General features: G+C 39.8%; 1 protein-coding gene across 3 annotated transcripts in view; it reads right to left on the reverse strand.

The window, feature by feature from the left end:
* B4GALT6 (UDP-Gal:betaGlcNAc beta 1,4- galactosyltransferase, polypeptide 6) overlaps positions 1-10,866 on the reverse strand; it is a 94,626-nt gene that overhangs the window by 41,521 nt on the left and 42,239 nt on the right. For all 3 annotated transcript variants that reach the window (XM_006835042.1, XM_006835043.1, XM_006835044.1), the window contains one exon: positions 3,814-3,927. In XM_006835042.1, the coding sequence (XP_006835105.1) occupies positions 3,814-3,927 (114 nt within the window). The remainder of the gene's footprint in view (positions 1-3,813; positions 3,928-10,866) is intronic.

Raw genomic sequence — 10,866 nt, forward strand, 5'->3', positions numbered from 1 at the left:
CGACTCGATGGCACCTGACAACAACAACAACAACGCTATCAGAGCTCCTTAAGGAGTAGGGAATAAAAAAAGGGAACTCAAACTAACATCTATCAAATGTCAAGCTCTATGCTTCATTTTATCCTGAAAACATTCCAATGTCAGTATTGCAGTCCCCATTGGACAGACAACAAACTGAAGCTCTGCTTTGCAGAGGTCACATGACCAGTGAAGTGGTTTTCCTAGATGGTTCATGCAATGTGATTCTGACTATACCTGGTGTCCCTCTCTAAGCAGTTCTTATCTATACTTGTATGCGGTCATATTTTCTACTGAGGAAACTTGTCACCCTAGACATAGCTAAATGGATAGGGGATTGGTGCTGGACCCAATGCCAGCAGTCCATGGGGTGATCTGTAATGAAAAGGTGGCTGGCCATTTCGGTGTGATCCTCTCTTGTAAGGAAATAGAATGCAAGACTGGGAAGCAGATAGAAGGAGCAGTAGCACCCACACACCCAGCAATAGGCGGTAAGCTGCATGGCAAGGTATTTACAGTGAACTATGGAGTCCTGGTGTGGCTCCATAGTGGGATAAGTACTGGACTGTTGGCTGCAAGTTGGAGGTTCAAACCCACCAGCTGGTCCTCAGAAATCCTAAACAGGGTTGCTATGACTTGAAACCAATTTGACGGCACTTAACAGAAGCAACAACATGTAGAATATGAGAGTCCTGGTAGTGCAGTGATTAAGTGCTGGGTTGCTAACTATAGAGGGCGATGGTTTCAACCCACCAGCTGTTCTGCAGGAGAAAGATGCAACAGTCTGCTTTGGTAATGGATTTCATTATAGGATTAGAGAGGAGGCGTGCTTCCATAAAGACCTGGTAGATAGATGCACTTAAACCATGTTTAATATCAATACTCAAATGCACTAATTAAGAACATGACAATGAAACCAAGAACAGTAAGACTTCCAGAAACTCTAAACCTCAGAATATGCAAATTATGAAAACGAAATTACTGTGATCAATATTTCAACAAGAACATTCCTCCATGGTTTTAGTATTACAAATACAACATTCATTTTGTGAAAAACAAGGCTGTAGTAACAAAGCAATGACACACATAGCCGCAAAACTCTGAGCTCTATTTTCTCTCACCGAACATCAAGATTAAAATCATCTGAGAAAAAAAATTGTGCAGAAAAATTATGGAATCCTGGTGTGGTGCTGTAGGATAAACACTGAATCACAAGGTTGGTTTGAACCACACAGGTCAGTGGTTCAAGCCCACCAAGCGCTCCTCAGAAACCCTATACAAGGTTGCTATGAGTTGGGACCAGTTAGATGGCACTTATCAATAACAACAGGCACCATGTCAGATCAATTTACCAGAAACTTTGGCCTTAGACACAGAAGCATAAAAGCTCCCCAGGCTCTTCCATTGTGCAGCCAGTGATGGGTTCCTCTACTCCAGATCAAAAGGTTTCAAAGTATACAATCATCATTAGCATACGCGTCTCCTAGGAACTTGTTCTTCTGAGCCAGAAACTCTGGGGGTGGGTCCCAGCACCCAGTGTTATCAAGACCACCCAGGTGATTCTGATATACCCTAAAGTCTGAGAACTATAGTCTTAGAAGACAGTCAAAGCCAGCTTTCTTTTTACTATATATTTTACCATAAGGTCAGCAGTTCAAATTCACCAACCGCTCTCGGAAACCCCACAAAGGGAACTGATGCAGCGGCACTTACAAACAACAGAAGTTACTAAAGGAGAATATTTGTATGGTCTAAGGAGAAGGAAAGCTTATTTAAGACCATAAAAATCTTAAAGTTATCAATACACTTGAAAGTATCATAATTCCATGCTTCTAAAATGTGGCGCTGCAGAATAATGCGCTGGACTGCAAGGTCAGTTTGAACCACAAGGTCAGCTATGGGTCAGAACTGACTCCACAGCACTTAACGACACGAGAAAAGACTCCATAAACATAACGAAAATGCACACAGTTTTACTGAAAAGAAATGCTGGGGACTATAATTAAGATATTTATCGCAGACATAGCAGGCATTAGATAAATAGTATCAAAATATATACATAACAAACTCCAAATCAATACAAAAACCTAATTAATCAATAAGGAACTAATAAAGCACATGACTGAACAATTCACAGAAAAGCTAATTTAAAAAACCACAACTCACAAACAAATGAGTCAAATCTATTTAATGAGGAAAATGGGAAATTAAAACAATGAGGTAACATTTTTTAATCTGTCAGATTAGCAAAAATTACAAAATCAATCAATCACAAGTGTGGTTAACCTGGACAAAGTATATAGCCATGCTTTTCTGTTGGGAATATATGTTGGTACAGCTACTTTGGAAAGTGACATGAGAGAATCTGGAAAACCTGCAGTCCTCTGCCCAGCAATTCTACTTCAAGACAGCGGTCCTCTAGGACATACATGCACAGGGAGACCCGTAACCTGGAGCCCTTTGCAACACTACTGTCTGACAGCAAAAAAAAAAGAGGGAAACAACCTACACAGTTCATCAATACGGATGATTAAGTGAAATATAGTTCATTTATGCAAATTAGATCTATATGTACTAGCAAAGACTCCTGTTGTGGTGCTGTAGGATCAGCACTGGACTGAGAACCACAAAGTCGGCAACTCAAACCCATCTGTTGCTCCTTAGAAACCCTATATAGGTCACTAAAGATTGGACCCAACTCAACGGCACTTAGCAACAACACCAACAAATATATATTAGCACGGATGTTGCTAAGTAGTACCCTGGAGGGTATTTAGAGTCACGGTGACCCGATGTGACAGAATAGAATTGCCCCATAGAGTTTTCTATAATGTAATCCTTATGGGTAGGAGTGTGAGGGCTCTGTAGGATAAACATTGGACTGCGAACCACAAAGTTAGCAGTTTGAGCCCACCAGCCACTCTGCAGAAGAATGATGAGACTTTTTGCTCCTGCAAATATTCGCAGCCTCAGAAACTCTATACAAAGGTTGCTATGAGTGGGAACGAATCACAATATGAGTGGGAACCATCAACAATAACAATCTTTAAGGAACCAGATTGCCAGATCTTCCTCCAGCAAAGCAGCTGGGTATTTTCGAACAGCCAAGCTTTGGTTAGCAGTCAAGGGCTTACTCACTGTATCACTGGGGGTTAAAAAAAAAAAAAGATAAGTAATAAAAAGAAAGTTAGACAATGAAATATAAGACTGTTTTATATAAAATCTTTAAGCTTTCAAAATGCTACATCTTTTCTACCTATCCAGCCATCTATTTGTTTAAAATAAAAACATATTTTAAATAATCTATAAGAATACAAGCCAAACTCACACCAGAGGTAATTTCTGGGGAAGGGATGAAGAATTAGTATCTAGGATAATGGTCTAAAGGATTTTAGCTGTATCTATAATTTCTAATGAACCAACTCGACAGCACTTAACAACAACATAATACTCTAATATATTCAAAAGGAGACTACACATTAATTATCCTCCTGAATACTGCTTTAAGCTTTAATTTGAAAGCAAATCAAAGTATTAGTTTTTAAATTTGAATGAGAGAAACATGGATGTTGAACATTTTTTCTTTTGTATTTTTCTTCAGCTTCTCAGTTTCTCTCCCACGTAACAAACCAAATGCTTGTGCCAGCACCCCCACCCTTGCAAAACAGATCCAGTTATATGAACACTAGCTTTCAAGGTAATCATCTGCTCCTGATGTGTCCAAATCATGTGACTTTGATTGTTATTTCATTATAATGCAAGTGAATGGTTAAGTCAAAATTAGATTACACTTACGCATATAAGGCAGTTTTTCTGGACAGGGAAGGTATGGTAAATATGTGAAGTTGTCCGGAAGATATGTTGTTGTTTGAACAAGATAGTCACTTGAATTATTGCCTTCAGGATAATCTTGGAGAGAGAGACAAAAAATTACAACAAGAACCTTGTCGTTTGTAGTGTTCCTTGCGTAAAATGTCACTAACATAATGAGATGCCCTTACAATCTGCCATCTACAGAGTTCTTAAAAGCAATTACTAGGACAGGCAAACGGCAGCTGCAGTAGTTACTCTCCCAATCACTGCCCCAAACCTGCTCCCTTCAGCCTGATTTCCCGAGGGAACCCTGGGGACAAGTCTAGAGAGCAGCATGCCCTTATCATGCACACACAGCAGGCTTATTTATAACCGTACACTCAGGCTTCAGGAACCTGCTCCCATCATTCCCCCAAGCAGAGCCAGACCAAACGGAGCGTGTGAAAGCGCACCAGCGAGTCTCCTAGGAAATAGTCACCTTGTGCGGCTCCTAGCAGCTATACACGAGAGTGGTGGGAACAATGCATTCTCATCATCTTACACCTTAAAAAACTGAGATTTACCCACTGTAGCACCAGGACAGCCTACTCCCAACCCTTGGAGAGCTCTGGAGCTACTATTACATTAACTCTCTTATCTTTAGATTCAGCAAATGATACCGCATTTAAGACAATCAAGTGCCTTAGCTGACACCTACGAGCTTTGTGATACTGGGCAAGACACAATGTAGGTTCTCATCTGTAAAATATAGGTAGTAATAGCTACTGCCTACCTCATATTGTTGCTCTGAGATTTCAATAAGTACACAAGGTGCTTAGGGCAATCCCTGGTCTACATAAATAATCAATCAATGTAGTTCTGGGTGAGTGGTTTACAGATGAGCACCTGATGCAACACTGGACAATCAGGCCTTTTTTGGGACTTTAAAGAAATTGTTATTGTGGAAAAATATAAATATAGAGAGTAAAGCATTTGCCACTTCAACCATTTTCATATCACAAGTCGGTGACTCTGATTACATCCATCCTGTTGAGCACTGGTCACCATTATCTGTCTCCATCACAATGAGCAGAAACTCAGCTCCTGTAAATAATAACCCTCCCTTTCTCCTTCCTACCTACCTCTTGGTAACCCCTGATAAACTTTGGTCTGTATGCATTTGCCAATTCTATATGTTTCATATAGTATTTGTCATTTTGTTATCTGACTTACCTCACTCAACAGGATGTTTCTAAAGCCTATTTATATCATAAGATATATAAAGCTGTCACTTCTCTTTAGGTTTGAAGAATATTCCATGCATGACTATGCACATTTTGTTTAGCTGTTCATTTGTTGATAAATACCTATGGTTATTTCCACTTTTGGGTTATTGTGAATAATGTTATAATAAGCACTGGTGTATTTCTTCAGAATTTTAGACTTATCACTACAAAATTCAAGTCACTGTCCCTTTCTGGAGCAAAGTTCTGAGATGCAAGCCTGGGAACCCCAACCTGGCAGTTTCTGACGACGTAGAAGAAGCTAGACTGAGACAGTGAGATCAATAAGCAGTAACAGAGAGATGACAGATAGAAACAGCTGATTAAGTGCCTGTCAACTGCCTCACAAACCATACCTTCATAGAGAACAAAGCTTAGTCACTGTAGGAAAACATGAAGATACCAGAATATGTAACGTTTTCTTCCCGTCTTTAGGATTCAGCTACAGCGGTAGAACAGATTTGCATCTCTACGAACTTATATGAAAGGAGGTAGAAAGCAGTAGAACAAATCTATGAATTTTAAAAGAGAAGTTTGTCTGCCAGTGATCTGAAGGTCAAAGTCATGTGCCTTGTTGAACTGTAAAAGCTACCTGTGAACTCCTGTGAACCCTGGTGGAGACCTGGTTGGCCAATAATATGGCAGGACCTGGGGACTCTTGGGCCCAGAGTCAGTGACATAGCCACAGAGGTCTAGAGTGGAGAGTGAAGTGTCCAGCCAATAAGAAGAGAGGGCATATGCACAAGAACACCCACACTTGTAGATAATACCCACTTGACCTGGCTTCAATGACTACATGATCAGAGCTCAACTAGAAGAAGAAAGAAGAGGAAAAAAAGAGTAATCTGATACAATTTGATGGATTTGACCTACACCTATGGATACAGAAGCTCAAAAGAGGAAACAAATCTTTACAGCAACGTTCATTCCCAACCCCTCCATACACAGAGTAGACAGGGATGGGCAACTTGGACTTTGGCTACCCAAAGTGGGGGAGCTTCAAAGGCAAGAAGTGACTGGCTTACAAGCTTTCAATAGGGAACCTAGATCCAGAAGGCATGGAGGAAGGTAGAATCTCCACTGAGTAGTATCCAATCTGTCTGGGCAGGGCTGATAAAAGGGAATGCAGATAGGTCTCTTGTGATACAATAGTAAATAATTGTTATCAGAACTGATTGTGAGGGTTGGAAATGCAAAGGTCGATGTTTTGTAGCAAGGAGGGGAGTGATTACCTTTTTAGTCTAGGAGCAGAGGTCCCTGGGACCATCAAGAGAAAAGAGTGAAGAGCAGGACCCTACCCAGAGAAGCAGTGATATCTGAGATGGAGCAGTTGGGGACTTTAGACCCAGAGAGGGAGAGGGGCTGTATGCTGATGACCAGGGGGCAGGCTTGTAGTATATACTGTATACCCTGAGGTTGGTTGATGATGTATGGAGGGGATTGTAACCATGACAATGAAACGATATATGATAAGATGAATGCAAAACTAATGTTCTCCCATGTAAACTATCACACAATTCACAATAAAACATTAAAAAAAAAAAGTTACCTGCGACCCATTGATAAAATGATAGTCTCCTAGCAAGTAGGTAAAGACTTTATGAGAAGAACCAAAGAAAATTGAGTCCCTGAAGAAGCTGCTAAGCAGAGGTTTATGGGGATAGCAAAGGTTTCTGGCCGAATACCAAGGAGAAGAGACAGTCAAAGGAGAAGGTCCAATTCTAAAGGACTCCTAGCCCATGAAAACCCCTGTTATGAATTTGACAGATCATCAGTTAAGATTTTAAGGTAACTGTACTGCCAGTAAACCCCACCATGACAAACAGGGGCTGATGATGCTACAACGGCTAAGACAGTTCATCCTCTTCCAGCAGGAAGTGTGAGAGTCCCAGTAAGAGAACCCTCCCAACACTTCCCACTAAAAAAGCCTCAGAGAACAGATGACAAGGAAAATCCTCCAAGCCAAGGAGAAGGAATTATTCAGTGGACATTGATTGTTCTGTATGTTTGGGGACTCATTAAGATGACAAAAACCAGACCCTGTGTCTCACCCATACATACCTAAATATTTTAAAGATCCTGTGACTCTGCAGGCTAAGCACTGGACTGATAACCACAAGATCAGCAGTTTAAACCTACTAGCTGCTCTCTGAAACCCAATACAGAGTTGCTTTGAGTTAGAACCAACTCAACACACAACAAAACATAAAATGAGGAGCAGAGGTGGCACAATGTTTGAGATCGTAACCTAACTAACAGAAAGGGGGTAATTCAAACACACCCGTTGACTTCAGGGGAAAAGACCTGGCAGTTTGCCTGTAAGATTATTATGATCAAGAAAGCTCTATGGGGGCAGTTCTACCCTGTCACACGAGGCCACTGTGAGTTGGAATCGACTGGAGCACCCAACAAGCATAACCTAAAATAGCATAGGAAAATCCAATAAGATTCTGATTCTTTCCTTATCATGCCTTAAAAAAATGTATCTAGATATACCAAAAAAAGGAGTGCTACAAAATCATGGCAATATTTATTAAACAAAAATGTGAAAATGTAAAGTTATTGCTTTTCAATATGCCCTGCATCTAGGTCTACATACTTCTGAAGGTGGTGTTTCCATCTCTCCAACCGTTCCCTGAAGAATTCTTCATTCTTGGATTTATACCACATCAAAATAGTAATTTTGGCATCCTTGAGGGACTCAAACTGTGTTCCTTTTCAATGTTTTGTTTTGTTTTTAATGTGGGGAACCATAAAGGATGTAAGGGGATGGGGTAGGATTTTCTAATGAAATTCTCATAGGACAGCCTTTGTTATCCTTGAAGAACGAGAAGGGAGGAAAAAAAATTCTCAGCATATCTTTCCTGGACTTTTTCTCACCAAATAAGTTTGCAACTTTCCAAAAATTTCCTTATAATTAGCCTTAATAGAGCTGTGTCTTTCAAAAAATCTGTTGAGATTGTCCCTTTGGGATCCCCAAAAACAGTCAGCATGACCTTCTGAACTAACCTCTCTGGCTTGAATTTAATTGGCCCAGCAGATCCCTTCAAAGCCACTGTTTTGATTGAACCTTGTTTTTGAAAGCACTCTAAAGAAACTAAGACAAATGTATTACACTGAGAGAATCTCTCTTCAGTCATCCACTGATCACAGAGATGTGCTTAAACATTTTGTTTATAATAAACCTATGCATGTATGAACTGGAAGGAGCTCTGTTAGCGTAGTGGTTACGAATCGGGCTGCGAACCTTAAGGTACGCGGTTCGAAACTACCAGCCGCTCCGCGGGAGAAAGATGAGGCTTTCTACTCCCGTAAAGATTTACACCCTCGGAAACCCTGTACAGGGTCGCTATGGGTCGGAACCGACTTGATGGCACTTAACAACAACAATGTATGAACTGGAACACTAGTAAATACTTTTTAAACAACTGTCATATATCAAATCTGAAGTTACATTTCAAAAGGTTATTTTTATGGAAAATTCCTATTTTGATAGAAGTAGGTGCTAATACTCCAAGCATGAGTTCAGTTTCTGTCACTCTCAAAGAAATAGACAAAATGACTATTTATTGTTACTAATTTTATCATAGCTCTTGGTCAAATTCATTGATTTATATATTAGAGTTACTTATTTTCATCAACCAATAAATAGATCTTACTGCTTAATAATATAACTTATCCTGGGTTTTTTCTTTGTTTCATTTGAAGGAAGACAGGGCATTCTTATTTCAGGAATGCAGTAAGAAAAGAAAAATATCAAATGCAGAAAGAGTTCTTAAAAACTAAAAATAAGTTGGCAAAAATTTAGAGAGAGAAAAGAAGAATAAAGGCTAGAAGAAAATCAAACCAAGAAAAGAAAAAACATGAATAGAAAAACAAACAAATAAGATAATAAAATTAAATGATTCCTTTAGAAGTTACAAAATTCAAACAATGGGATTTCCAGAAACAGAAAAAGAAAACAGCAGAAAGAGACGTGGCCAAAGAAACAATATAGTAATAATTTGTAGAACTGAAAGGCAAGATTACATAAAACTTCAGTATACAAAAAGACCCTAAAACTCCTGAGAGAGAAATAAACAGCCCATATACAGAAAAAGCAAGCAGATTGCTCATCACATGTCCCAAAACTATCCCAGAAGAGAGAAGACAATGGCATGGGAATTGCTAAGTCTCTTAGTGCCCTAAACACATGTGCCTTTGGAGGTCAGGGAAAAGACAGTGATAAATGCATAGAACAATCAGAAAATGGAGGGGAAATAGTTAATAAGTAACATTGGTAAAAAGTTTCACAAAACGATTGTAATTACCACTACTTGACACGGGAAAAGAAAACCTTTTTGTTGTTGTTATTATTTTAAAATAACAATTGTTGTTGCTGTTAAGTGCCATTGAGTCAGTTCTGACTCAGCAACCATGTCTAGGGTTTCCAAGGAGTGACTGGTGGGTATAAACCCTCAACCTTGTGGTTAGAAGTCCAGTTTTTATCCTATGGTGCCACAACAGGACTCCAAAATAACAATTAATACTGTTAAACGTAAGTTGTGATGTTATTATATTGGAGAGATAAAGAGAAGTGAAATTGGGATATGCCAAACCAAACCCTGGAGCTCTGGTAGTGTAGTGGTTACAAGTCAGGCTGCCAACCTCAAGGTTAGCAGTTTGAAACTACCAGCTGTTCCACAGGAGAAAGATGAGGCATTCTGCTCCTATAAAGATTTACAACCTCAGAAACTCTGTACAGGGTCACTATGAGTCTGGAACCGACTCCATGGTACTTAACAACAACAACAAAACCAAACCTACTGCCATCAAGTTAAATACCAAATATAGCAACCCTACAGGGCAGAGTAAAACTGTTCCATAGGGTTTCCAAGGCCGTAATCCTAGTGGTACTTCATGATAAGCACTGGACTGCTAACCGCAAGGTCAGCAGTTCAAACCCACCAGCCACTCCACAGGGGGGAAGATGGAGCTGTCTGCTCCAGTCTCAGAAACCTGATACATTTCTCTTACATGGAACATACAGACTCCTGTGTCTAATACACTGTAGTTGCATCTCAGTTATAGCCAAACCCATTTCCTAACGGACAGAATGACTGCTTGCCATCTAACAACAGTTTTACCATCAATAAAGAAATAGTATGAAAAGTTTCAGAGAAATGAAGTCTTGATACATGCCACAATATGGAGGGAGCTAGAAGACATCATGCTGAGTGAAGTAAGTCATCACAACCGAGCAGATATTCTTTGGCCTCAATTATATAAAAAAGCATGAACAGGCAAATGTACAGAGACCAAAGTTTATTATTGGCTAGCTGGGGCAGAAGGGAGAAGGGAGGGTGGAGGGCATTACCGCTTATGGAATACTGACTTGGTTTACAGTGGTGGAAAAATCACTGATTAAGGGGTAGAGCTGCACAGTCAACTGATGTAACTGCTTTCAATAAGTTGCACATCTGTAAAATGTTAGACTGGCAAAAGAGTTGTGTGACAGATATACTGCAACAATGACAAAAAGAAGAGAGAGAAGCTGCTGAGGCAGCTATGTGCAACTAAACACCTCAGAGATTTGATTCTTTCCTTTGAAGACTTAGGATCTTCATTCCATGGACATCCCAGTTAACTTGTGTTGCAGACCGTGTAAGACTAGTCAGAGGTTCGAGGCCCTCTAGGGCTGAGTGTAACAAATGAGGCCACTGGCAGTTAATGGAAAATTGCTTTCATCTTAATATTCAGGTATATATATTAAATTAATACACTGGAGCCTTTG

The sequence above is a fragment of the Chrysochloris asiatica genome, unplaced genomic scaffold (genome assembly GCF_000296735.1).
Source record: "Chrysochloris asiatica unplaced genomic scaffold, ChrAsi1.0 scaffold00015, whole genome shotgun sequence".
Lineage (NCBI taxonomy): Eukaryota > Metazoa > Chordata > Mammalia > Afrosoricida > Chrysochloridae > Chrysochloris > Chrysochloris asiatica.